The 26700-nt window shown below is 39.8% G+C and overlaps 3 protein-coding genes across 7 annotated transcripts; all 3 read right to left on the bottom strand.

Annotated features, from left to right (window-relative positions):
* Positions 1-418: 418 nt before the first annotated feature.
* Positions 419-2610, bottom strand: LOC135633238 (CBL-interacting serine/threonine-protein kinase 5-like). Of its 4 annotated transcripts, none has more exons than XM_065142465.1 (2): positions 2516-2610; positions 419-2412 (listed from the first exon to the last, which is right to left on the bottom strand). In XM_065142465.1, the coding sequence occupies exon 2, from the start codon at positions 2032-2034 to the stop codon at positions 691-693; it is 1344 nt and encodes a 447-aa protein (XP_064998537.1). In that variant the 5' UTR covers positions 2035-2412; positions 2516-2610; the 3' UTR covers positions 419-690. The 4 variants fall into 4 exon arrangements, with proteins under 4 accessions (XP_064998537.1, XP_064998539.1, XP_064998540.1 ...); XM_065142467.1 differs by having other exon boundaries at positions 2488-2603; XM_065142468.1 differs by having other exon boundaries at positions 419-2419; positions 2516-2591.
* Positions 2611-13177: 10567 nt separating this feature from the next.
* Positions 13178-19777, bottom strand: LOC135634186 (uncharacterized). Its single transcript, XM_065144476.1, has 5 exons — positions 19564-19777; positions 19230-19290; positions 17001-17108; positions 14626-14935; positions 13178-13500 (listed from the first exon to the last, which is right to left on the bottom strand). Exons 1-5 carry the CDS (start codon positions 19702-19704, stop codon positions 13479-13481), a joined length of 642 nt encoding a protein of 213 aa, XP_065000548.1. The 5' UTR covers positions 19705-19777; the 3' UTR covers positions 13178-13478.
* A 439-nt stretch (positions 19778-20216) lies between these two features.
* LOC135586927 (BTB/POZ domain-containing protein NPY1-like) lies at positions 20217-26351 on the bottom strand. Of its 2 annotated transcripts, XM_065141645.1 has the most exons (6): positions 25345-26350; positions 24827-24936; positions 24086-24725; positions 23218-23287; positions 21519-22658; positions 20217-21092 (listed from the first exon to the last, which is right to left on the bottom strand). In XM_065141645.1, the coding sequence occupies exons 5-6, from the start codon at positions 22518-22520 to the stop codon at positions 20556-20558; spliced, it is 1539 nt and encodes a 512-aa protein (XP_064997717.1). In that variant the 5' UTR covers positions 22521-22658; positions 23218-23287; positions 24086-24725; positions 24827-24936; positions 25345-26350; the 3' UTR covers positions 20217-20555. The 2 variants fall into 2 exon arrangements, with proteins under 2 accessions (XP_064997717.1, XP_064997715.1); XM_065141643.1 differs by lacking the exons at positions 24086-24725; positions 24827-24936 and having other exon boundaries at positions 25345-26351.
* Positions 26352-26700: the final 349 nt, after the last annotated feature.

The following is a 26700-nucleotide window of genomic DNA, read 5'->3' on the forward strand; positions in this document are numbered from 1 at the left end:
AACATCGTGGCGCAATACGTAAATTGCACGGCTCCTCCTCCTCTTCTTCTTCTTCTTCTTCTTCTTCTTCTTCTTCGTGTGAGATCATAGGAGGAAGTAAGCAGTGTCAATCCGATCGGTTCCTCTGCATATTTATAATGGTACACTTACAAAGCTCGTTTCGGATCTTTATATCTAATTCCCATATGAAATTAAATTGAAGTTTCTCACTAGGAAGAGTCAAATTATAGAGAAAGAAAATAACATTATAATAAAAATTCAAATTATTAGAATTTCCATTCAAGAATGAATCCATCTCCCCTCCCATTCTCATTCACAAACACAGCCATTAAGGTTAAGGACTAATCCCCCTCAATACTAACAGGCTGCCACTAATAATCCTTCCTTGTCAAAGAACACCAAAAAGAGGCAATAAAAATACAAATAGAATACCACTAACAATCCTTCCTTGTCAAAGAACACCAAAAAGAGACAATAAAAATTAAAAATATAATAAAACTAAGACCACTAACAATCCTTCCTTGTCAAAGAACACCAAAAAGAGAATAATAAAAATAAAATATAATAAAAACTAAGACCACTAACAATCCTTCCTTGTCAAAGAACACCAAAAAGAGAATAATAAAAATAAAATAGAATAAAAACTAGGACCAGTGATCACAAGCGGAATAGAGGAAGCCTTTGATCGGCTCACCGTCCGGTGTCATGACGCGGTTCACCGCTGCCGACGGAGGTTGGGTCGTCGCCCTGCCATGTCCAAACTATGTCCTTCAGCCCCGGTCGGACGTCCTCCTCACAGAACTTGGTGTACTCCAAGGTGTCGCCGGTAGACTTGGAGAACTCCACCACCGCCACCCCCGCCGCCGCCTCGAACACCTCCGCCGTCACTGCCAGCCGCCCCTTCCTCCCCTCCGTCTTCCCCTCCATCCTCACTTTGTACGACTTGGCTCGCGCCACCCCGAACCCGAGAGCCCGCCCCACCCTCTCCAACCGCTCCACGATCTCCGCCGCCGGTGACCGCGACGTGAACACCGTCCCCGCCTTCCGCCGGTTCTCGAACAGGCTCGACAGGTCGGACCCCGAGGACATGGAGGTGATGAGCTCGAACGCGTTGTAGAACCTCGGCGTCGCTGGTTTCACCTCCTCTTCCTCTGGCTGCAGCGGCAGCGGAGGGATTTGGATGGGTGGTGGGCGGCAAGATCCCTTTTTGAACCAGGGGAGCTGCATTATGGCTGGCATGGAGATGCGCTTCTCGGGGTTGACGACGAGGAGGCGGGAGACGAGGCGGCGCGCTTCGCCAGAGAACCACGGCGGGATCTGGTACTCCGCCTTGAATACCTTGCGGTACATCCGCATCAAGCTCGCGTCTTGGAAGGGGAGGAATCCGGCGAGGAGGACGAAGAGAATGACGCCGCAGGACCAGAAGTCGGCCTTGGCGCCGTCGTAGCCGCGGCGGCTGAGGACCTCCGGCGCAACGTAGGCCGGGGTGCCGCACTGGGTGTGGAGGAGGCCGTCGTGGCGGAGCTGCTCCGGGAGCGCGGAGAGGCCGAAGTCGGAGACCTTGAGGTCGCCGTGCTCATCGAGGAGGAGGTTCTCGGGCTTGAGGTCCCGGTGGGAGACGCCGCGGCTGTGGCAGAAGTCGACGGCGGAGATGAGCTGGTGGAAGTAGCGGCGGGCCTGGTCCTCGGGCAGGCGGCCACGGACGACGCGGGCGAAGAGCTCACCGCCGCGGACATACTCCATGACGAAGAATATGCGGGACCTAGTGGCCATCACCTCGCGGAGCTCCACCACGTTGCGATGGCGGACGAGGCGCATCACGGCGATCTCCCGCTGGATCTGCTCCATCATGCCGGCCTGCCGGCGGATCTGCTCTTTGTCGATCACCTTGATGGCGACGCTTTCTCCGGACCTGAGCTCGCGGCCGTAATACACCTTGCCGAACGTTCCTTTCCCCAGGACGCGCCCCATCTCGTACTTTCCGAACACCAGTTTCCGCGCCTCTCTGCTCCCTTCTTCCGCCTCCTTCCCCATCCCCTTCTCTCTCGCTTCGCTTCGTCCTGCTGGTCCTCTGTTCTCGACTCAAAACAACGATCCTGCACTGGCCATCGAACAGAAGCCGCGCTCCTCCGATCTCGGTTAAAGGCGATGACTTGACACAACCATCTGATAAAAGGCGCGACCTTTACCATCGGTCTCCTCTGGTAAGCAGTCGAAACAAGAAACTGGTATCGCCATATCACGAAATGGTGGGATATGTCGGTCTTCTGTTGCTGCTGCTGTTCTTTCTCTGTCCGTCCTATCAGAACCGCGATTCGCTCAAGATAGATGGAATCTTTCTACCCGCTTCAGAATTCACCATCCCTTTCTGCGTTCGTCATACATGAATGGAACAGTGGGGAGAGGTCGGATCTGCGAGCTATGGGCTGAATTAGGCGACAGGATGAGGACAGAGAAAAAAGGACCGGAGAAAGCGGGAACACGTACGATGGAAAGGGGGATGGGATGGAAGCACCTGGTTTTCGGGTACAAGCGGAGACGGCTCATTGGCTGCTCCTCTCCTGCGGACGGCATCGCATCACGTCGCATCGGCATCAGAGAACAGAGAACAGAGAACAGAGAACAGAGACCGGAGAGCAGAAGCACACCGGAAATAAATAGTCGGATCAGGAAAATATCTACCGAGATGGGGGCCGCCAATGACGTGTGGTGACGGCATGGGGCCCAGGGCTGGGGTAGGAGTTGAGTAGGTGTGGAGGGGCCCCATCCATCGAGGTTGAGGTTGGCTTCAGAAAAGGAAGGCTTTTGCTTGGATTGTATTGGAATTATTGTGAAGGAGGTGTGTAAAGAGAGGTACGTTTCTCCCTCGCATCCTCTCTGCTTTCGTGCATCTCTCTGCAGTTTACAGTGCAGAGAATGTCTACTGGTTTATTATTTATTGTCTGTCTGTAGCGTGAGAAGCCATCTCATAGACAATTCTATCCTTGTGTTCTACGAGACCGAGGACATGGAATTATTTGTGTGCATATATATTGAAACGAAAGCTTAACTCGTAGAACCACAAAGTAGTCATTTTAGTAAAAGCTTGATAGACAAAATAAATTATAAATATAAACTTCATAAACTTTAAATAATTATACGATAAAGAAGGGTCTAAGATTAGTTCGTTGTTTTGTTAGACAATTATGTCACGTAAACGTCTGAAAACTTTTGATTGTGACTTTTACGAAATCTGAAATATCCTATTAATTATTGTATTCAAACGATATATATATTTTATTTTTGATTTACGACACTTCATTTCAATCGTGATATAAAATTTTTACACAATAATTTTATTTCTATTCTCTTCTTCTTATGCGCTAAGAGATGTATCTTTGTGCTCCCAACATAGTTGACCTTATCGATGCAATTAGTCATTCATACATACATACATCATTGTACATCGTACAAACCATAAAGACAATGGTGTTTCTGTCACCTCTTCCTAATTATTATTATATGCTGATGTGCTCACTTTTGGAAGAAACTGCTGTTGATGTTGATAGATTCAAAGCTTATCACTTAATCAACCAGGGAATATTAATTAAACTTGCCCCACTTGAGCATCTCTGGTTGAATACAAATAGCTAAATGAATTATAGTGGAGAATCATTGGCATTAAATACAAATCTTTTCAGGTGGATGTCTAATCACAACAGGTAGAAAGCCTGCAAGTAGATGAAATTTCCAATCAGAGCACAGTGTTAGCATATATTAGAATCAAGTGCAGTGTTGCTACTGCCTTTGTTATGAATGGATTGTATTACATTACACAATGAATGAATCCTATTAGAGGAGATTGAAGTAAGTAAATCATTGTAGAGGATTGCTGCAAACATAGCAAAATGATCTATCAACTGATCAATTAAATAATAGCCTCTTTCTTTTAGGAAATAGATAGATTATGTAAATTTGAGGTGTCATGATTAATGTGTTACCCAAACAATGAGAAAGAGGATCAAAGAGAAGAAGGATTAGGCTTGTCGAACCATCGACAATCAATTAATGAATGTATTTTTAATTGTATCCAACTTCATAAGCCGAGTTCTAGCATCTATCATTATAAACACGAAATGTCAAACTTAACTATGATCACTTTTAGTTTTTAGACATTCGGTAAATCAATCTCATTGTAACGATGATAGAGGACCGATTTATTCTACTTTCTATATTTTTTCGATTCCTCTATTACTTTTTACATCCCAATCGTATGTCCCCATCTATCGTGATGATTTACATATCTCATGCTAAAGGATGAATCCTAGACATGATTTGATTCACACAAAACGGAGAGGATATCAACTATCCTTCAATGAAAAATCGACACCTTATGTACTAAAATTATTACAAGGATAAAGTTTCCTATCCTACTAAATCTCCATCCATCTGTTTATACGACAACGATAATATTATTATTATTATTTTTAAAATCTCTCGATATTATTTTTTCTTTCGAGGAAGGAAGGACGGATGGATCGTATCACCACTGTTGAAGTAAGAAAAAATAATACAACCATTGCTAATTTGTGGAAGAGAACAAAATTATGTTTTCTACTAACAATCTTTTTGTCCTCATCAAAGTATTAACTTCCGGACTCCTCTAGATTGATTTCGTCATGAATGAAGACGATCATACCAATTAATTGTTCCCCATCTTGAAAAGCTTTGCCCATCCCAAGGAATTATATACGACGCAAACAATGAAGCTCATCCACTAATCGAATGATGTGGATCATCTATCTCACTTCCCACAAGAGTTGGTTTATGGTTGTTCTACTCTATGGATCAATCACGGTGGATCGATATGACAAGTGTAGGAGATGGAAAAGACCATTCCAAAGCGACAATACAACTCCACCCAATAAATTCATTATCGATTTTGGCTTTCTTTTACCATCGTAGGGTAAATTAATCTCCTCCTACAATGAGTCAAATGTTGCTTTCTTTACTACGCTTCAAAGCGAGGCAAATTGAACTTAATTACTTTATCCTTGGTGGTGATTTCGACTATTGATTTCTACTTAGCATGCCATCAAGAAATGACTCCTCCACCTTCAAGAAAGTTATATTGACAATATAAATATATATTTAATATCATTTATAAAATCCATGAAATCATTCTTAAGCTTGTAATATACTAAAAAGAATATTCATGTGTGGAGATATATTGAGAGAGGATCAAAGAATAGTTCTATATCACTAAAGATTGAAAGAACCGGATATATTTATAGTTTGATCGATAACTTAAACTTAGGCCTTTGGATCGATTGATCTTAAAATATCAAATATTATATCAGAACCAAAGTACATTAGAGTTCTAAAGAAATGTGAAAGTCTAAAACAAAAAAAAAAAGTAGAGGAGACAATATCTCCAAAACTAAAAGAAATCTTAGATATCAATAGTTTGACACTTCTTGTCTATATACAATGAGAAAACTTAATTTTTCATCATGCAAGATTAATCGTAAGCATATTTATTGGGGAGAGAGAGGAGAGTTCCAATAACAACAGAGAAAGTCGATACAAGATTAACGTAGTTCAGCAAATTTCTATCTACATACCATGGAGAAGATCATATTTTTCAATATATAAGATTAGTTATCCCACATAAATACAACTCCCTTTGTACACCTCTCACATAAACTTGAAAAACTTCTCTCTCAACCGTCTTTAGAAACCATAGAGATCGCCATCATGAGTATCCAAGATGTAATTATAAGAATAAACCCTAATTAACCAAATATTTTTAATTTAATTAGGACTCCTAAAAATACTCACCAACCATCACAATAAGTTGACCTAAGCTTAACATAAACATAAACTTGCTTATATACGAAGAATTTCTTACACCTTTTCTCTATATAAATATATTAAAGAGAAATCCAAAAGCATCCGAGAAAATTTTCTCTAGTCTCATATATGCTAATCCTAAATAATTGGGCTTAGATTGACTTATTATCATCAACTTTAAAATATCAACATGAACATAATTTGGATGCACAAACACACCACATATTTAGTTTGATACTAACCATTTGAGCTGTAGGACTCTTACTACTAGTAGTTTTGAGTACTCGAGTTATTGCGCTCGTAAATGTATCAGATTGGATTAGTACAGCACTTAGAAATGGAATTAACTGAAATCTTTATACTCTTCACACCCTTAAAGAGAGACAAAGGAAATGGTTGCTTCTTTCCCACATATGGCGCACGCTTCTGTCTTCTTCGATTTGCATGCTCTTATTATTGCACAAGGGACATGAATAGAGAGAGAGAGAGAGAGAGAGAGAGAGAGAGAGAGAGAGAGAGAGAGAGTGGTCTAAGTGGTCCAATGGAAGCAAATGAGAAAGATGAAACTGGATGTCCTCGGATTCAGGTGGGTGAAGAGTATTCAAACTCATTTACTCGATACATCAAACAACAAAAGCATGAGAAATTCCAATCTATCATGATTCGTTCATTCATCTTCCAAGGCTGCATCCCTTTGCGTCAAGGCAAGCTTCTAAAGAACCAAAGAGATGTCCATAAAAAGGAATACTTTGTTTCTCATCAATTGTTTGGAATTGGCACTCTACTTGCTTGTCACACAAACATTGATGTGTATGATCCAATTTCCTTCTCAAAGATTAAAAAAAATGATCTGAGATAGATACCTAAAGTTGGAAAACTTAAACAAGGAAGGAAAGGAAGCCAAAAGAATCGACACACAATGAGAACATCTTTTTTGCTTGAATTTGAAGTCATGTTTTTTCTGCTTTATCTCAGTGTATTTATGAATATAAATTTACATAAAACATTTGTATATATATATATATATACACACACATCTTTTCCACTATTTTTCTCAAGGGAGGAAAGGAAGACAAGTTTTAGGAAGCATTCTGTGGTTTCTAAGGTATAATAGACAAGCAAATAGAAATCATATGCACAGACTTACATCAGCACCACCTATTAATTACTTCTCCTCTTATTGAATATACTGTGTGTCTATATATATATATATATATATATATATATGACAAAAATTAAAATTTATTTAACATTTTGTTTTACCTCTTAAACAACATATAAATTTGAGTTGATCTAAAGAAAAAGAAAACCATAAACTTGATTCACTAAATGCAGTGCACACCCACACATGAAGGGATTCCTCCCTCTGCAAAGCGAAGGCTGCATGGAGTTACATGCGCATGCAGCTTCCATGTCCTGACGTCGAGGAACCATTGATGACCTTCTCTTACTCCAACACGAGGGATCCCTCTTCCGGTGATCTCTCAGTTGAAACTGGTTTCGATCTGCATCATATGGTCCCCTGAGCGGCCACACCTCGCACAGTCCCAAGCGACGGAGCAGTACAGTAATTAAAGGACAAGATTACCTTGTAATTAATATATATATATATATATATGTTTCAGACCTTGGATGCATCCCTCTTCATTGTTTTGCCTGTGAAAAGTTGCAGACACACCATTGTTTATTCTGCTATCCAATGCCGATAACTGCTATTGGTTTCAGAATCCCACGAAAGTGCCATGAAATCCCATCGCTGGTGATGATGCATCCAAGCAATGGTTCGAGGGCGTGCCAGCTCTTCTGCTTTGTCTTTAGGTTAACTCCGAGATGTTCCTCTAGCTCAGTAGAGGGAGGGGGACCATGGCATGGAAAGATGGGGGGGGAGGATGCAGGCAACCGTTCATTGTCTTTGTTTCGAGTTCAAAATGATCCGCCTTTGCCCAAAGCCGATGCAGCAGTTCTGATTTAGATCTCCCAGTGATAGGTTTTGATGCAGCTACGAGGTTTCTTCCTGGTCGAAGCTTGTTGTTAGGGTTTGGACTTCATCCTACGACAGCCAGTCAGTAAAAACCTAAAGGCAGATTTCTACTAAGGTATGATCAATGTTATGCCTCATTAATTCTGATCATAACTAACATTGTGGTCATTCCTCTCATTAGCATCTAATCATCTATCTAATCTCGGAAAGCAAAACACCCCTTTCCTCTATTTTAAGTAGGAATCGCCATGTCGGTCCAAGTGAATCGCCTACGTGTCACCACCTGATTCATCGAGGCCTCCCATCAACGTGACGCTACCTCAGCGCATCTCGCTCGTATATTAAATCGAACCGGCCCGGCCCAAATAATAATAACAATAATAATCAAAGGTTCGACCTCGATCGTACGTACGGCGTCTCTCCACGTTTCGCGCGCTCTTTTCATCACGTCCTTGGTGTCGGGGTTACTACGCGGGCGTACGCGTGATGGCACGCTCGGCTCAATCGGCCGTCGACAGCGTCCCGGACCCCACAACGGTACCCCTATCTCCTGTCGGGTGATCCGTCGTGCGGGCGACAGCGTCCGGCTTAATACGATGATGTATTCATGCGTTCGAAGAGGCGCCGAGTGGGGCGGAGGGCGACACGTGCGACGCAGCGATTAAAGGGATAGGGGAGGAGAGAGAGAGAGAGAGAGGAGGGAGGGCGAGGGCGAGGGCGAGGGCGAGGGCATAACCCTAGAATTGGATCGAAGGGATCGGGAGACGAAGATGAAGGCGGAGGAGGCAGGCGTTCCTCGTTCCTCTGCTTCCTATATCTCCGATTCGGTTGAGGATCTTCTTCTCCTTGTCTTCTTGATCGCTTTGTTTTCTGGTGGTTGTGGTTGATCCGAGGGTCTGTGGCGTCGTCCGGGTGATTGGGGTTGACAGAAGAGAGTGAGCACGCAGCGGCGATCGCATCGTCGGGGTGCCGTCGCTGTTGCGTGCTCACTGCTCTCTCTGTCATCCCGATCTCCCCGGATTGTTTTCTGCGTCTGATGATGGTGATTACGATCGCGGTGGTGGTTTGGTGTTGGAGCGGTAAGAAGAGTGGCGACAGGGTTTTCTTTTCCTCTGATCGGCTTCTGCACACGCTGTCTTTCTCTTCATTTTATGTCGGCCATCTGCTGCTGCTTCTATCCATTCGTCTCTGAGACGTCTCGTCTCGACTGGGTTTCCGAGGCAGACAAAAGACGAGTGGCGTACCGTCCATCATGTCACGGTAGTCGTGTGCTTCCTTCTCTATTTCTTTCTAATTTTGGCGTCTTTGTTTTGCTTGATACGGATGGGATGGAGTGAATAGGACGAAGAAATCAACAAAGAAAGAGATGGGTTTGAGAGCGGAAGCGTGGCTTTTGAGACGACGATTGTTTTCCCTCGGGGAATGGGATCAGATGCGGGCGAGGATACACGACTCCTCGCTAACTTCATCATCTGTGCGGATTCAACGGAAATCACTGTTGACTGGTCTCATTTTGTCTCCATTTCTAGTCCCATTTCTTCCTTCTTTTTCTTTCTCGTCAAGATCCATGTCCCAAACCATCAAACAACCATTGGGATGTTGATCTTGGGAGGCATTTCTTGGTTCGTCTTCTTGATCTTTCTTTTTATGAAGTCATTGTTTCTTCTGCCGTGTTTCTCGTATTCTATATTTGAATACGGATGAGGGATCGATCTTTGGAGCTCTCTTAAATCTCTTTCGCTGATAGATTTATCCTCTTTGTCTTGTTTCTTGATTCTATCTTTGCGGCCGTATGATGGACCGGTCTTTGGGGCTCTCAAAAACGCATCCATTTTATAGATCTTTCTCGACTTAGTTTTATCTAACTTTGCTTGTTGATATCATTTTTCTTGATTATTTCAAGTGTTTCATCTTCTCATTTATCGGTGGATCCAATGGTATTTCTCTCGCTCGTCGCTAGATCTGCCCCTCCTCTCTTTTTGATCCTTTATGTTCTTGCATACGTGTGGTCAAGTGTTATCACATCACGCACGCATCAAAGAGACCAGTGGGTTTGTCCTCCTTTATCTGTTGGAAGTCAAGTGTATGTATGGGTGCTTTATAAAGAGACCAGGGTAAGTCGACTTCGTTTAGTGGTTGATGTTCTATGTCATTTGTTTGTGGTAGATCAAAGTTGAGGAAGGAGATCTATCTGCTTTAGTCTCGTCAGATGCTTCAGTTACAACTACTTGGTGTCGAAAAAGTCTTGAATACATGAGGTAACGAGAGAGCTTCCAAAGGTTTTCTTCTCAGTCGTGTTTTCCACCCAAGTCTTTGATATATCTGACTCGATGTATGTTAGATTAGCAGCAGGCCTTGCTAGGGGAATGGACTTGAGGAAGAGTGGCAATTCATAAAGTTAGCATCTTTTCCCCCTTAATCTTAGCCCGAAAGCTTTTTGACATCTGAATTATTAGGAATCACAGGCAGATTGATATTAGTTCTCGTTAATTTGTGTTTGCTCCCCTAGTGGTAGTGGAGGTGGTGATGGTAGGGAAATAAAATGTCCTGTTTGACAACATTGTGTAATTTGCTAACATAAAACCTTGCAGAAGAAGAATTACTAGGTTTATGTCTTTTTAATCTATGAAACACTATCTAGCAATATAAAATTTAGTTGTTGTGATGTCCATAATTTTGTAAGAGGATCCTAGACACAAGTTAAATCATATGAATTTGAGTTTAAAAGGTATCACAGATTATTTTCTCTCTCTCTCTCTCTTTTTAAACCCTGATAATTCATATGACTATTAGCTTAACCAGACTTTTTCAGCATAGAAAATGCAGGAGGAGCGGAATCATAGAACTTACCATGGTGGATTTATGACAACAAATTGCTAAGGTAAATTTCAGTGCTTCTAAATAATTTTTTTGTCATGGGTAAGTGCTTTAACAGTAGAACACAGCATGATGCTTCTTATGATCAGGATGTAAAACATGATTGTTCTTGTAAGAATATTGCAACTTTTACCATACATAATCTGGCACCTGGACCCAAATGATTTATGTCATCCCTGTCCTATTTTCTTTGCAGCTATTTGATAATGGTCTCATGATTAGGGAAGATGCTATTAGTGTCCATCACTTTCAGAACCATTTAGTAGTACCTCATAATATACCTGTGCTTTAGTTTGCTTTATATTTATTGTCCATCTCGAAGATGCAATCCTATTTCTCAGATGCTTAGTTAATAAACTTGGTACAGTTTCAGGAGGGTAAGCAACTATTCCCTCGACTTAAGAATAATTAACTGATTCTATGGCGGAGAAAAATGATGTGTGTGTCCTGATGTCGCTTACTTTCCTGAGACCTAGCAGATGACTGATGGTTCCAATTTAGTCAATATGACTGAACAGATATCTTCCTGTCTTTAAATTATTTCATTTTTTGACTAAATATGCCGTCTTGACTAATCCTAGTCAAAAAGTGTACTCTGAACGACTTTAGTTGTTGTGAGTCTTCTGTCTTGATTCCTCTTTAGCCTATGGAATCAAATAATTTTCAGTAATGTGTCATTATTGTTTTTCTTGACGAAGCCTTGGTTATTTATAAATTAAAAGAGTTATGTAATCAGAAGTTTCATTTCTCTATGTGAGATTTATAGGCTAACAAGTAGTAAGAATTTTGATGACATGTTTGCCTAGATGGCCTTGTACTTTGTGATCTGAAAACATTTGAAAGTTAAAATAATCAGAAACTCTGTTAATGAATACAATGCATGAGCAAAGAAGAATTTGGCAAGTCACAATGCTCTCTTGGTTGTGGGGTTTATTCAGTTCTTGGATGGTGCTTAATTGGAAAAGATTTTAATGCCACCCATACATACCCTTTTGGATGGATAGATGGAATGGGCCTCGAGCAGTTTAAAATTTTTAGAGAAAACTAGAGATGAAACTCAATAGTACAAGTAAATGATGTGGCCTTAAATCGGTATCTTTTAAATGTTCATGAATTTGTGCTACTTTTTTGGCTATCAAATGGCAATTTTCTTTGTTCAATTTCTTATATTATTAGGTTGATCTTTTATTCTTTTACTACACACCCATGACCAGGGGCATAAACCAACCTATAGGAACTTGAATCATGGTATTTGATTTATCAAGTTCCTTCTTTTAATTCATTGCTCCATGTACTAATAATGGTTTCATCAATCTCTATTATTATTATCTTCCAAATGATTGCAATATATCCATCCCATAGAAGATTATTTATTATCTTCCAAATGGAGGGGAGGGAGAGGAGCAATGATGGGCCTTGTAGTATCCCTACAATACAAATGGAGATACGTGGGAAATAGAAGAGGATAGAACTTTAATTGACACTAGCAGAGCAGAAAACGTCATGCAAACAAAGCTTGGAAAATTTATGGGCTTGGTTCAAAATGTAGGGAAGCAGATTCCTCTAGCTTTTCGGTTATGACTCTCTAGGAACCAAAATTCTAGTTACGACTCGAAGCTGTTAGACACAGACATTTACAAATGTAACCCATGGCCGGAAAAGAAGATGTGACCCATCTTGCTCTTATGTTACTCCATCATAGACTCTGCTAGTTATATGACACTAACCCTGATCCCCCTTTTTTTTTTTAATAATTGTTTTCAGTCGTCAGTCACTAGTGAATATAGTGATTCTTCCTACAAAAATACCAGGACTTCAAAAAAAAGGAATACCAGGTCTTTTTTCTTCATGCTTTCTAACAGTCTCTATTGGTTGTTACTCATGTACCACGTTATAGAACTTCAATTCTGAATTGACTGACCTTAAAGGATCCAAGTTTGTTGCCATCACAATAGTTTTTTCATTGGTGCAAAAATAACAAGATGCTTCATGTTGTTTGTGCCTTTTTAAGTTTGTATATTTTGATGGTTTCATGATGCATGCAATCTGTGTATATTTGACAGTATGGACGTGAAATGCCTCCCATTTTGCGCTACTTTTGGCGTATTGGTGCTTTTTTTTTTGTATGAAAATAATCTTTACTCGTGGCGTGTTCAAGCTTTCGCTTTCGGTCTGTCATCTGTTTCAAGTGGACCAATAAATTCGAGAAAAAAACATGTAATGGGTTCGAGACTGATCTGTTTCAAATTATTTTGTGGTCTTCTGAACTAGTCTAGTAAATTAAAATATTTTTTTTTAAAAGTTGTCACCCCTGCCTTGCCGAGCTAGGCCCGTTGAGCCCGTGCAAGAGGAGCTGCAAAATCATCTTTTTCATGTGAACCTTCAAACGTTTTTATCCGAGAATGCTTTTAAAAAAAGTTTAAAAAATAAAATTTTAGAAGTGCAAAACCACAAAAAGAGCAGCCTACTTTGGATAGCAAGCGAAAATCACTTTGAAAGGCGCGCCATAAAAAGCGAGCACCACAAAAACGCTTATTACGAGAACGATTGCTGGAGCCACTAACGGTGTGTTACAACAAGGTTAAAACCACCACCAGGCCACACGCTATACAGTACAATCTTTTGGTCAGAAATTTCAACAAGTTGTGCATTCAAGACTACGTATGAATCATATCTCCGAGAAATACTGCAACAGTCCTGAAACTCTCGAGGAACTGAGCAAAAACTAACTTTTCACCGAGTGTTTCGCACCAATTGTACCAGCTCCTCATCATCATTAGAATACAAATCATAGGATACGAAAATGGCACCTGCAGAACACCTCAATCAAAACAATTACACAAAAAAAAGGAACAACAAGATGCAAACGATGAGACATTGATGTAAGAGCATGAATAATTTTTCCTATTAATATAAAGATAATATTTAGATTCCCATCCAATAAATCACCAATTTTTATTTTTTTGGGGCATGGCATGATTATGTAAGTCAAATTGCATGTACGCCTAACACTTGGATAACATATAACTATTGAAAAAGACAAAAAGAAATGGTCCTTCAACATATGGCGATAAAAAATATAAATCAACCAAAATAAATTTTCACAATGTAATCAGTTATCATTTATCATGAAAGCGTATATTCATCCATCAACACAATGATTTCCAGCCCGGTGAGATATGTGTCAACTGCAAGGAGCATAGTACAAACAAACTATAGCTCCCTAATATGCAGATCCATAATATAGTACAAACAAACAAATAGAAGAGAACATAAAAATTGTGTTGCAGGAACTAACTAATATGCAGATCCATAATTTCAGAACTTCGTATCACAATTACTAGAATTTTAAAATAAATAACAAAATGCATCACAGATGGCCGCCTAGTTATTAAATGGTAGTTAGCAAACTACTGGCCATTCCTTGATGCTTGATTCTACAATGAATCCAACTTACACTATTAAAACCAGAGTTCTAAACAGTCTGCTGTCAAAGTACTTCGGTGCTTGAAATGAATATATATGCAAACAAATGAAACATCAAATAACGGCATCTAGAGACTTTGATCATAAAAGACTGAATAAAGAAACAAGTCAATGAGCCAACTGAATCTTTAATTCAGCATCCATACATCATTTACCTTTTTCAGCTTAAGTAAATTTCCTGGAACGTGAATAGCTTGACTTATGCAATATGTTAATTAACAAATTATAAGAATTTTGTAAGGATTGATTGATGGTGATGCAAAAGATATTAAAGAATGCTACATTAGATATGTGTTGATTTCCTGGAGCATAAATAACTTATGGCTCATGCAATATGAAAATTAACAAACTTAGAAAAAAATAATCTTGTACAAATATCAATTAGATGATAAGAACATAATTCAAAACATTTCACGTGTAAAGTTGGAAAAATAGAGGAAAAGAAATACCCCAAAATTCCACGACCATGCCATGGTCTGGGTGTCACAGTTAGATTCATCACTGAACCCTGCCTGACTATTACCAAACGAACTGGATTGCCCTGGTTGGACTGTGCTTCTGCCATGAGTCTCGATTGCAAGTTATCACCCATCTCCACGTTCCCAAACTTTACAATCTCGTCGCTGAGTTGTAGTCCGTCTTCTGCAGCTGGTGAGTCATCAGCAATTTCATCAATAATAGCAAAGGGTATCCTCGTTATAGGTTCCTCTCTCATAGGTGAATCTTGAGATATAGTTTCAGAAACAGAAGCTGATATATCTGCAATAAAGCCAATAATACTCCTGGTCAGAAGATTCGGTCTTGATTTTTCTTATAGTCACTTGTTTTGCCAGTAACTGAGTTTATTGCTCTGACACAATGCCAAAACTAAAACGTTAGCATAATAACTTATGAGCCTAAACTTGAGTCTCTATTTCCAGCACAAGTTTTCAATGTTCATAATAGCCAATGCGTGATCAACAAGTTATGCAAAGGTTGCATACAAGGATTAAATACCAAAACGAGGTCAACCTAACGTGGCATTATTATGTATTGACTATGCTTGCCAAGATTGTCAAACTTGCTTTCCTAACTAGTATCAAACGAGGGTTATAATTCATATCATTCTTATAAAAATTAAATAAAATTATTGAAGTTCAGTAACTCTCATATGTTCTTTAGCTAATAATTATATTTTTGTTGAAGCAAATACAAAATTAAACAATACTATCTCTTATTTGAATCAATAATAATATTTTTGTTGGTGTTCAATTTTCATTGATTGGTCTCCTCGCAGCTACCCAAGCAACTCAACTCGAGAATGATCTTATGATCCTTTTATTGTAGTTCCTCGAGATCTTATGATCCTTTTATTGATGTACCTAGATCGTACTTATGATCGCCAGATTTTGTGCTTATTGAACTTGCGGATTACTAGCATATTGAATGCCTTTTATCAACATTGAAAAGTAATTAACACAATTATCTCTAACATCATAAAGAATCTATATTTTGTCACTCTACATATATGATTGTTAACCTATGGAATGATTAAAGCAGATATCAGTCAGTTCATGTTGTGGGATGTTAGTACAGTCTTTATTCATGACAGTTGATGACTACTGACTAGTTAATTCAAATAATTCTATAGCAAGCAAACTGTACCTTGTTACACACTGGCAGAAAAAGGAAGCATGCAACTCAAAAAAACAGAGACATTCATGCTTGAACCAATCTGAGACATACTTCCAGTTGGACTATTTGGAAATTGCAGTCCCATCCAAATATAGTCTTTTAACATATTATCCATGTTTCGATGATCTTCCACTTCTATCTAAATTGCTAATTTTGTTCACAGTTAGCCAAAGATGTGATCATGGATGGAAGCTGTAAATCATCTACCATATTGTTAACATATGAAATTATTGAATAAATCAACTAATCATATTGAAAGTGGGACATTATTAAGAGTTTGCTTTTAGAGTATATCCAAATACAATCCCATCCAAATACAGTCCCCTATCAAACCTTTAACAAGAGGTTTGCATAAGAATGAGGCACATTTAGATCATATCTGAGTTGCTCTCAACAAGAAAAAGAAATCTTGAAAAGAGGGAATGACAGTAACAGTTTGGGATGTCACTTGTATGTTGGCCATGGAGAGAGAGAGGGAAAACAGATAATGACAGGACAGAGGAGGAATTGTAAAAGGGTGATGGTAGTCATAGAGAAAGTGGACATGAGAAAGTATATGATAAGAGTGGCAAAAGCATACCGAACAGGTGACAGACTTTTAGTCTGTGGAAGGCAGCTAGATGGTGATGACCGACTTGTAAGAACTCAACAAAGACAGTGAAAGAAGCAGCAGTAACAGGAGACAGATGGGTGGCGAAATTGGCTTGGAGGAAGAGAAGATGGCAGTGAAAGGGTAGGGGAAAAAGATGGTGGCAACTATCCAGGAAAAGAAGATGGTGCTTATAGGTAAGGGCACATGCGCTTTCGGAAACAGAGAGTAAGTTTTTTTTGTTTGGTTCGTATACCAAGTCACTTGAGTTGATTTTAATCTCAGTAAAACCCAATCCACTTAACAAATTAATTTGTTTAGATTAATTTTAACCATAGAATTGTGCAATCCTACAGTCCAGACAATGATTTTGACAACCTTGATGCATGCAACAAATGCTAAGAGTATGTAGTATTATGTGAAATTTTGTTCAATTGTGTTCCAAATGAATGACCATTATCAACTACATGATGTCCAATATGAAGCATGCAAACCTGTTTGTTCTTCTGAATCTTAAAAACATGCCTAAGCAAACATCAGTTTTTTCTTTCATCGCCATACCTGAACCGTCCAACGGCAATGGATTAACTTTATCCAACCTCAATGAATGCAAAACCTGCAGATTCTTGTCAATTTTTTCTGTGATGACCTTGTGATCATTCCGCAGCTCTGCCAAAGAAAAAACATGATTTCACATCTCCTCTTCATATGTTGGAAGAATAGAAAGCAATAGCCAAGGAAGAATCATGTTAGGCCTCTTAAGCAGGTAAGTTTATCATAGTCATACTTCCTTGTGAAGCATCAAATGAGGAAAATGATGATGTACTTAGCCAATAAGCAACAGCTTTTCTTTTTCTTCATTTTCGGATTAATTAAATTTCGACATCAAGTGCTAGATATAATCAATATTAACATGTTGGAGATGACATGTAAAAAACAAATGCAAAAGAAAATCACTAAAATACAAGTGGTAAACTTTACAATGAATAAAATTACAATTTAGTTTTCCCCACAGTTCAAGAGATGACTGGAAACATGGTACAAAAAGGTTTTGAACGTGAACTGACTTCAAGGACTCATGAATGTAATCAGTTCCATGCCAGCATCTTCCAGAATAGATATAAGATTTGTTTTTAACTATTACTTACCTCTGTAGTCAAATTCTGTCCTGCCAGGTAAATGGACCAATAGAAAAGTAGCCAGGTACGAATAATAATAATACCAAAAGAACTATGATATCAGCTAACAGCAATCCTCAATTATATGTAAACCAAATAGAATAATACTACCAAAAGAATTATGATATCAGTAAACAGATATCCTCAATTATATATAAACCAAATAGACACAAAAATAGCATGTACTTAAACTAATGACCTATTTGTGACTATATTTGCCCTCCTTTTAACATGGATATGCAAACTTCCGAAACTTATTGCACTCTTTGGCTAGTAGATAAGACATAAGGCTCAAAATCCTGGTATTCAGCTTGGAGACAGCAAGCGTTAAGAACGACAAGATAAATCATGTGTATAGAGAATGAGAAAAAGTACTTCACTTTTGCAGTTCAAACGTCATGAACATGATTACGACTTTGTGCACAACAAAATATGATTCTTAGTCCCAAGCAGTAACATAAAGGATTTACAGTCACAGAAACAAGAGAACTGACAAAAGTCAATAGTTACATTCAAAAGAATCATGAAATGACCAGATCATATGCACCATAGAATTGCAACAAGTTTTTGAAACAACAGGAGTTTTTTAGGTAAGAGTAGGCCAAATGTTGAGCCAACATTCATTTCAGTCAACTATGACTACTTTCTTCACAAAATAAAAAACTATGTGAACCAGTTGAACCAGTGATAAAAGAATTGAATTAATGTGGGCAAGAAGGAAAACTTAGTATAAAGTTGAGAAAATCTTACAACTAATAGAGCCTTATCATGTGTACAAAGAGAATAAAGCCATGCACTGGCCAACAGAGTTAGAAATATATTTTAATTTATTACCTCTGGCACATGAAAAGAAATGGTTCAGAAAAATCCAACGACATCAAAAATTAGCGCAAGAGTTCAACATCCAAAAATGGAAAAAAAAAAGAGAGAATAGAAAACAAATATTAGTAAGATCTGGTTTTCCATACTATCTGTTACATCTCTGGAGAGCTAACTGACATTTTTTACCCAAACAAAAATTATTATGGTGCCAGATGCAATCGATCACAAAGCAATATACAGAACTCACAAAGAAATTGATATTACATAGATAAGACAGGTATTATAGGTCTAAACAAGTCAACTATAAATTCAACTGACTCTAGCAAAGTCCAAACTAATACTGGCAACACACAAGAGGTCTGAATTCATATCTAACTGCAACTAAAACAAATAATTGAATCTTAGTCCACTAGCTAACTCCATCAGACACTCTAATTCAGTAAAATCCCACAAGACTTGGGTTCGGTTTCTGAAGAGCAGAAATGTAATACTAACAAACTGAATCAATATAATCAACTACACTATCCATTATTTGGTAAGCATGCCATAGAAAGATAAAAACATTTGTCTAACGAAAAGCCCATTTCCTCCTTTTTCTTTGTTCATCCTAAAACCGTTATTGCAGATCTTGTTTCTTCCAAGAATCAAGACACCATGCTTCTAATTAACAGCCCATAACCTATATAAATCACAACCAAGACGTTTCGATTTATTGAATCCAAGATCGATCTTCACTACTATTATCATCCTGCAAAAGAAAAACAGAAGAAGAAGAACATCATCAGTGTACCAGAGAGCCGACGACGTTGCGATCGAACAGCCGGGATGTCGATGTCCACCCTAGGAAATCCCTACACCAACATGAAACGAATAGAGACATCAAGTTCAGAAAGAAACAAGGGTTTTCTTCAAAGATTCCAAGAACCGATCGATTAGGAACGCATAAACAAGACCACGATCAGGATCTTGGACAACGATTTGGGCTCAGGATTTGGAGAGAGAGAGAGTCTTTAAAGATTCCAAGAACCGATCGATTAGAACGAGTAAATAAGACCACGATCAGGAACTTGGACAGGGAATTTAACCCAGGGTTTGGAGAGAGAAAGAGAGAGAGGCGTCTTCACCTCGGAATCAACGAGGTTGCCGGAGATCCCGGGACCGCCGGGGCCGCAGAGGGACTCGATGATGGCGTTCATCTCCGCCTCCATGGACGCCCTCATGTCCATGAGCGAGATCGTCTCGGCCTTCAGGTTCGTCGCCACCATTCTTGCAGCGGAATCGAGGGTTTCGCTCACACGTAAGTGTCCAAGAAATGGAACCCTTTCTTGCGCCCAATTCCACCGGCAAGGGTCGCATATAAATAGCAACGTAAATTACATAGACATCCCTCCACAGACAGTAATTTCTCTCAATGGTCCTTTACATCATATGTATGTATATATGTACACACACATCCCCGCTAAATCAAATTTACATATGAGCCCCTAAAAGTAATCTCTGCAGCTAATCATCAATCTGTCAGAACACTAATATTGAAACTCTAATCATCATAAATATTTAACCTTACATAAAAAAAATTATAGATACCCAAATAGTCAATGCTTTAAGCATTAAAAGGAGAATAATACCATCTTAAATTTTCAAATGATTATATATAAAAGGAATAATACCATCTAAAGAAATGAATCCAGGTATTGTAGGATCCAACAATGCCAAGTATTTGATCTACCTGAGAATCTACTCTGTACATCATAAATTCTCAGCAAAGTAATTGATCTTATGTAAAATCTAAGGATATTTCACTGATTATCATCAACTGGCAACAAGTGGAAGCAATCTGATCTTATGATCCTTCAATCGCATGCAGTTATTTCACATACACAATCATCCTTGTCAGGACTTTAAAGATCAGATGTCAGATAAATTAAATCAAAAGATGATGATGATGATGATGATGATGATGATATAGAGCAGATTTGTATCTGCTTTCTGACCTCCCTTAATTGTGAGGAAGAGAACAGTTTGAACACCAGCAGAAAACATGTATTAAGATCGGCAGCTGAAACACCTTCTTCTATACAGTGTGCCCATGAGACATTCTACATGAGAATCTTTCTCATGAAATAGAGTTTCTCATGTGCCTTGAAGAGCCAGAAGATTTGGCTTCTCCAGGTTTCACAGAGATAGGAGGGCTTTGTGAACTCCCAGATGTTTCAGAGCTTTTAATTGTCTCGCCCTGTCCCTTCCCAACCCACAGCTTGTCAAAAATCCTCCTTGATCTAGATGGCAGGAGTAGTAAGCTACTACCTTTGTCCTTGACACTCTTCTTGTCGTCACTGTCCTGGCACTCATCAGCCTTTATCTTCGAGCTCCCTAGTTGCTGCTTTAGACTGTCATCATTCTCTGAGACTCTCCCCTCCCAATCTTCTTCCAAGATGGCTCGATTCATTGAACTGTCATGTGAAGTGTCATTGGTCACCGCTGATGCACCCCCTGCCGCCTTTAACTGCTCGAAGAAAAGGACTTGGACGACCACACGGAGTGGCAGACGCTCATTCTGTGCTGCATGAATGCTAGCTTCTGTTGAGAGCTTCTTGACATCCATCAGGCCACAGATCCTCTTTTTGTCTGCTTTTGTCATGTTTCGATGTTCCTGATATGTTCACAAGATCAGTACTTAATCGTTGGTAGCAAAAGCAGATGATAAGTAGATATAGTCGGAAGAAAGAAAGAAAGAAATGCTGTAATTCTACAAGAGTTATTAACAATTGAAGCTGATAGAATCAAATTTTACCCGATAATCATTTCAGGAACAAAGTGGTGGGAATATAAATGCAAAATTCAACATGAATCACTGTGAGAGGAAAAAGATTCTAAAAGTTCATTGTCATTACAATGTGATACGGTGCAAATACCGGAACAGGTAACATACAGGTAAATGCTTTTTAGAAGAATCCAATAATAATGACAAGTTTTATGTGCAAAGCTCCTGTCAGGAACTCGAGTGTACATAAACGAGTCATGAATTCAAGTAGGCAAAAGCTCTTAACATATAGTTAGAAGGCTCTCATAAGTGTACCGTTAAATAGATGTCGATGGCTGTGTATAATCCATCATGATCAGGTCTTGCTGCATCAGGAATGGACTCAGCAAGATCGACAAAGCTAGAAATCGACAAGTTTGAATCGCAGGCAATTTCAGCAAGATAACCATCGATCAATCTTCCTAAAGCCAGCAAAGATATGTTTTCACTCTCATCAGCAATGTTCATGTCATGAGTGCTACCAACTTGCATCATGAATTTGCCAACAAGGATTTGCACCAGATGTACATCATATATTGTATCACCACTTGATTTTGCTGGAATCAGTAGGTCCTTAACAGATGCTTTGTGCAGCTGCATACTAATCCGATCTATAAGTTCTTCCTTTGATGGATCTCTAGCTCCGACCAAGATAACAACTTTCAACAATTTCAGGAGAAACCTGCATGAACACCCTGAGTACTTATCCGAAGGCAGTAGATAGATAATGGTTTCTACCAGAATCCTGTTCCTTTTCATGTAATCATCAGCAACCAGTGCATCATAAGAATCTGGCAACCATCTAACCGTATAGGCCTTGAGGGCCTCTCCGATCATGTCTGAAGACATCCTCCCTTTCGATTTCAGGGCGACCATCACTCGCTTGTAAAGATCAACATCCAGCTCACATATATCTTCGATCCACCAATCATTAGGAACTTGATGCATTCTTTTTTGGGTTTCAGTTATATCATCTGAGGCTGTCAATTTCCTGTCATAGGTATATGACCAAGTGACAGCAGCCGGTTCTACAGATGTTTTGGAAGTGATGCAGTCTATGCATCTTCCAACCACCTTAAGTTCCTCGGACCACGGTAGCATAGACATTGTGGTCTGTAGAACAATAATAGAATCTTTCCAACTTCGTAACACGCTTGAGTTCAGAAAAACCTCAATTTTGTATATCAGATTCCCCTTCTCAACATCCTCAGTCATCTCGAGGTATTCTGCGGCACACCTAGACGCGACAACATTGTAGGCATTGAGCGTCACGGTCATGCCATAGCAAAATTTAGAACAAATCTCAAAGGTTTTTGGTCCACCAGGAAAATCATGCAAGTAGATTTCATCTGTGCCTCCTTCACCAGCCTTGAGTACCAACCCTTGTAATCGGTTGCTCTTGGATAAAAGAGGAAACTGCATTCAGAAATTGCAGTACAAAATTTTCAGAACAGATGAGTAACTCGATCACCAGATACAGCATAAGTTGCTTCGGGATGTGTAAAGAAAAAAGATTAAAACATCTACAACAATCGACAATAACTATGTAGAAGGCATGAAAGTACTAAAATTAGGATAAAAGCAAATATATATTGTTTAGCATGTTATAAAAATAGTTCATGCTGATACACTCATTCTCCTCCTTTCATTTTTCTTCTTCATGAAGGATTGAGTCTTACTTATATAATATATTAAAATACAGGAAGTCACCTAAGCTAGTGAAAAATACCTGTGGGACAAGACTTAATGTTAATTACGTGACAGGTTTCTAGATTGCTTGACAGGGAAGAATCAAATATACTAAAAAGCAGCTAGATCGCTTGATGTGCCGATAGAAGAGCAGTAAATATAGCAATATAAGATTGTTCTTTCATGGACAAGAACCATAAGAAATGCTTAATGCATATTTTGAACAACACAATTACTAAAAAAGAGTTATTAATTTAATTTAATTGATATAAGGACAAGAATTGACCTTGTGCAAGAAAAATCTCACTTCGCCAACACGTACAATTACATCTGTTGGTAGCTCAGACACCACAAACCTGCATGAATCAATCATCAATCTAAAATTTTATACAAATATCGTGTCAAAAAAGAAATATAATTGTTGCGATCAAATCAAGTGAATTGGAAGTGATAGTAGGTCCGTGAAAGCAACAGACTTCCGTGAGGTTTTTCTAATAGAAATCATTTAATTCAAGTAGAGGTGTCTACGAAGTAAGTTAGGTTTGTTTTCCTCGGTCCTCCTCTCAACGATTGACCAACTGCTTCAGCAACTCTTTAAGCCCATAATATTCCGTTTTTGGGATGCATAAACATGAACAAGAATTCGATTCAATCGCACTGCATAAAGAAGCGGAACCTCAAACATTTAACAAAATCATTGGACATACACAAAATGTCAAATATGGGCAGCTTCGTCCACTAATCTTAATCAGCTCACCTCATATCATCTCCAATTAAAGTCTGGAGTGGAACCTAAAAAGCACCCAAGAATCATCTAAAATGATAAATAAGAGGGCAAATGTAACTTAACAGAGTCGTTAAGACGATTAACGCAAAGATATATTTCATCGGACCTCCACTCGACAACCCAAGAAACATCAATACAAAGTCAAATTGAAGTTTCCTAATAGACTATATATATATAACTTACTATTCCAATACACTTGATAAGCCAAAGACAGGAGGATCCTTCTCTGGCTTGCTCTATACTACACATAGATTCAATTTGACCTTATACCATAGATTACCGAAACTCCACGCTAGATTATTGGTATGAAGGAGAGACAACCACAAGCTAAGATCAATACACCAACATATCACGAAAGAACACTCACTTTACTAGTTCTCACTATTGTTAGTCCCGCAAAGGCTGACAACTTGATGATGTTACTGTTTTATGGAGTAAGATCTATGAGCAAAGGCTCATGTAATCGCACTTAAGGAGCCAATCAAAGCAAACACAGCTGCTCCCCGGTACAGCTTAGTCATCGACCAGCTGATCTTCCTTACCGAAATCGAAGAGCACACAGATATCATTATTGGTAGAAATGAAAGGAGGGTGGAAGAAAGAACAGCAATTGCTGTTAGTGAAAAATTTCCTACACCAAAATGCTGGACCAGCAAACCAAGTGGGATGTGGTCCAACGCCGACAAGGAGCCCCATTCTGAATGGGACTTGGAGACCTGTTTCGCATGGTTCTCCTCCACCTCTATTAGTAGTGCGATCACCATCACATCGGCCTCTCTTTCAGATCGCCCCGGTCCATCCATCACGTGGGAGTTGAAGCAAAATGTGGAGGGTATGTGTTCCTGCATCGTCGTCATGGGGTATGGGCAGTGCCGGGTCGGAGCACTGCCTGTCGCCTCTGACCGAGCGTGGATTTGTTGTTCTTGATGAAGCTGTCGCGATCCTTCTCCATTCCAATTCCCTCCGTCAACTGTGACAGCGGAACACCACCGCTTACGGCCACAAATCTATTTCAAGATTCAATAAGCAGGACGGATATCAGTTCACGTGAGATGGCACCAAGCGGCTGAGTCTTGAAGCAATTTAGGCAGCAGAAACAAGAGCAGACCTGCATTTCCCAAAAGCTTTGATCTTTGGTGGAAGAGTTTCTCCTCTTCACCACCTTCATCCTCTTTGGTGGAGAAATTATTAGCCCCTACACGAACTATATTGTACAATCTGCCTAAAAAGAGAGAGAATGAGGAACGAGAGGGAACCAGATACGACTAAAGATCTCTCAGGGCACCGCCCAGTTTGCGCTCTACTTTCTCATTTTCTTCTTCACTGACTGCCGATCGCCTGACGTCTATAGGATGTTTCGAGGTGCTGCGATTGCAAAGTCACCCCAGCTTCTCATCCAGAACTACTCGGCAGTGATTCAGATCCACTGAATCCGAAAAAGCCATCGCCATAGGTGAACGATATGGAAGACGAACACACAACTACGTCTAAAAAGCAACTCCTTAGCTGATCCAAACCGACAAAGGAAAGACCACGACAACGAAAAGAAAAAAAGATCGTAAAAATCCGAAAAAAAGAAGCGACTTTGAGCAGACCCTCGATCACGAAGAAAGGGAAAGGCCAAACCTGATGTTGCCGCCGTCCGACTGGAAAGCATCCGGCTTGGAACCCAGCTTCATAAACTTCATCTTTACCACCAGCAGAAGCAACTCTCTCCCTCTCCTCGCCTCTCTCTCTCTCTCTCAACCTATAACGTATATGCTCTGCCAGTCTCCCCGAGCCTCCCGCTCTTGAATACCTATAGGACTACTCCTCCTACCTCCTCTCGATCTTCCCGCCTAGTTGTCACTCCAAAGTCTCTCTCTTTCTTCTCTCAAAACAGAGGAAGGTGAAGGAATTAATCCTACTTGGAATCACCGCTCCGCTGCCGCTGTGCTCCCTCGATGGTGTGGGCTTCACGAAAGAAGGCAAAGAAGAAGAAGAAGAGGGAGGAGAGTATATCAGGAGGAGGTAAAAAATGGGTGTCGTCTACTGATGACGACGACGATGATGATGATGATGAGTGCTAGCTGCGTATCTCGCTGCTTCTTTTCTCTTCGTCTCCTTTTTATTACCTCCCCCTCTTCGCCTTTGCTTTCCTTTCGGCTCTCTTTACTGTCGCTCGTACATATATATATGCGTATCTCTTCTCCTTCGCTTCCTTTTGGCTCCTTTACTGGTGTTGATATCATCCAGTATCCGTGGCTCTGCTTATTACTTGGAACTTCCGAAAGGCGAGCTGGCTCTGCGGCCACCTCCAAGCTGCTATTAAGCGAGCTGGCGTCGCTTTCGGCGGTGCGACGCTCTTCAGACCCCCAAACAAAGCAATCACAAATCCTGCTACCGCTCCCCCCGCCCCCCTCTCTCTCTCTCTTTATACATACGAAGGAGAGGACTCGAAGCAAAAAGGTGGCGAGGGCGTGGTGGTGGTGACGGTGGTGGAGGGGTGAGGGACTGGGTGGGGGAAGTAGGACTACTGCTTACATGCTACATCTACAAGCTAAACAAAACAGAGGCAACCGCATAGCGTTGGACGATTCTTTGGGGGGGTGTCAACAGAGGCATTCATGGCAACGACATGCGAGTTCTTCTCACGGGAACACTAACCATTGGATGCTTCAAATGGTCAAAGCCTTAACTGCGGTTGGCTTATTTGTGGCATTTGAGGAAATATTTACACCATGCCAAAGTCAAACCACTGTTCTGGTGCTTGGATAAATGAAGAACCCTCCGTCACCCAAAGATTCTCAGTGTCAAGTTTGGCAAGAAGATTTTTCTTGGGATCATTTTCCAAATTTATAAATCAAATTGACTAAACATCAAATCAATCTAAAATCTTAACTTTATTAAATTATGAATCAAACTCAATATATATATATATATATATATATATATATATATATATATATAATCAAACATTTTCAATCTTGGTATAAATATTCT

The sequence above is a fragment of the Musa acuminata genome, chromosome BXJ3-3 (assembly GCF_036884655.1).
Source record: "Musa acuminata AAA Group cultivar baxijiao chromosome BXJ3-3, Cavendish_Baxijiao_AAA, whole genome shotgun sequence".
Lineage (NCBI taxonomy): Eukaryota > Viridiplantae > Streptophyta > Magnoliopsida > Zingiberales > Musaceae > Musa > Musa acuminata.

What these genes read in the sequence shown, in the direction of transcription:
- LOC135633238 (XM_065142465.1), bottom strand. Translation starts at nt 2,034, where the DNA reads ATGGGGAAGGAGGCGGAAGAAGGGAGCAGAGAGGCGCGGAAACTGGTG.
- LOC135634186 (XM_065144476.1), bottom strand. Translation starts at nt 19,704, where the DNA reads ATGGTGGCGACGAACCTGAAGGCCGAGACGATCTCGCTCATGGACATG. An exon ending in GCAACCTCGTTGATTCCGAG is followed by an intron (nt 19,291 to 19,563) that starts GTGAAGACGCCT and finishes ATGTTGGTGTAG; the next exon opens with GGATTTCCTAGGGTGGACAT. An exon ending in ATTGCCGTTGGACGGTTCAG is followed by an intron (nt 14,936 to 17,000) that starts GTATGGCGATGA and finishes GCTTTATTGCAG; the next exon opens with ATATATCAGCTTCTGTTTCT.
- LOC135586927 (XM_065141643.1), bottom strand. Translation starts at nt 25,406, where the DNA reads ATGAAGTTTATGAAGCTGGGTTCCAAGCCGGATGCTTTCCAGTCGGAC. An exon ending in TCGGACGGCGGCAACATCAG is followed by an intron (nt 23,288 to 25,344) that starts GTTTGGCCTTTC and finishes TGATTCATGCAG; the next exon opens with GTTTGTGGTGTCTGAGCTAC. An exon ending in TGAGATTTTTCTTGCACAAG is followed by an intron (nt 22,659 to 23,217) that starts GTCAATTCTTGT and finishes TTCTGAATGCAG; the next exon opens with TTTCCTCTTTTATCCAAGAG.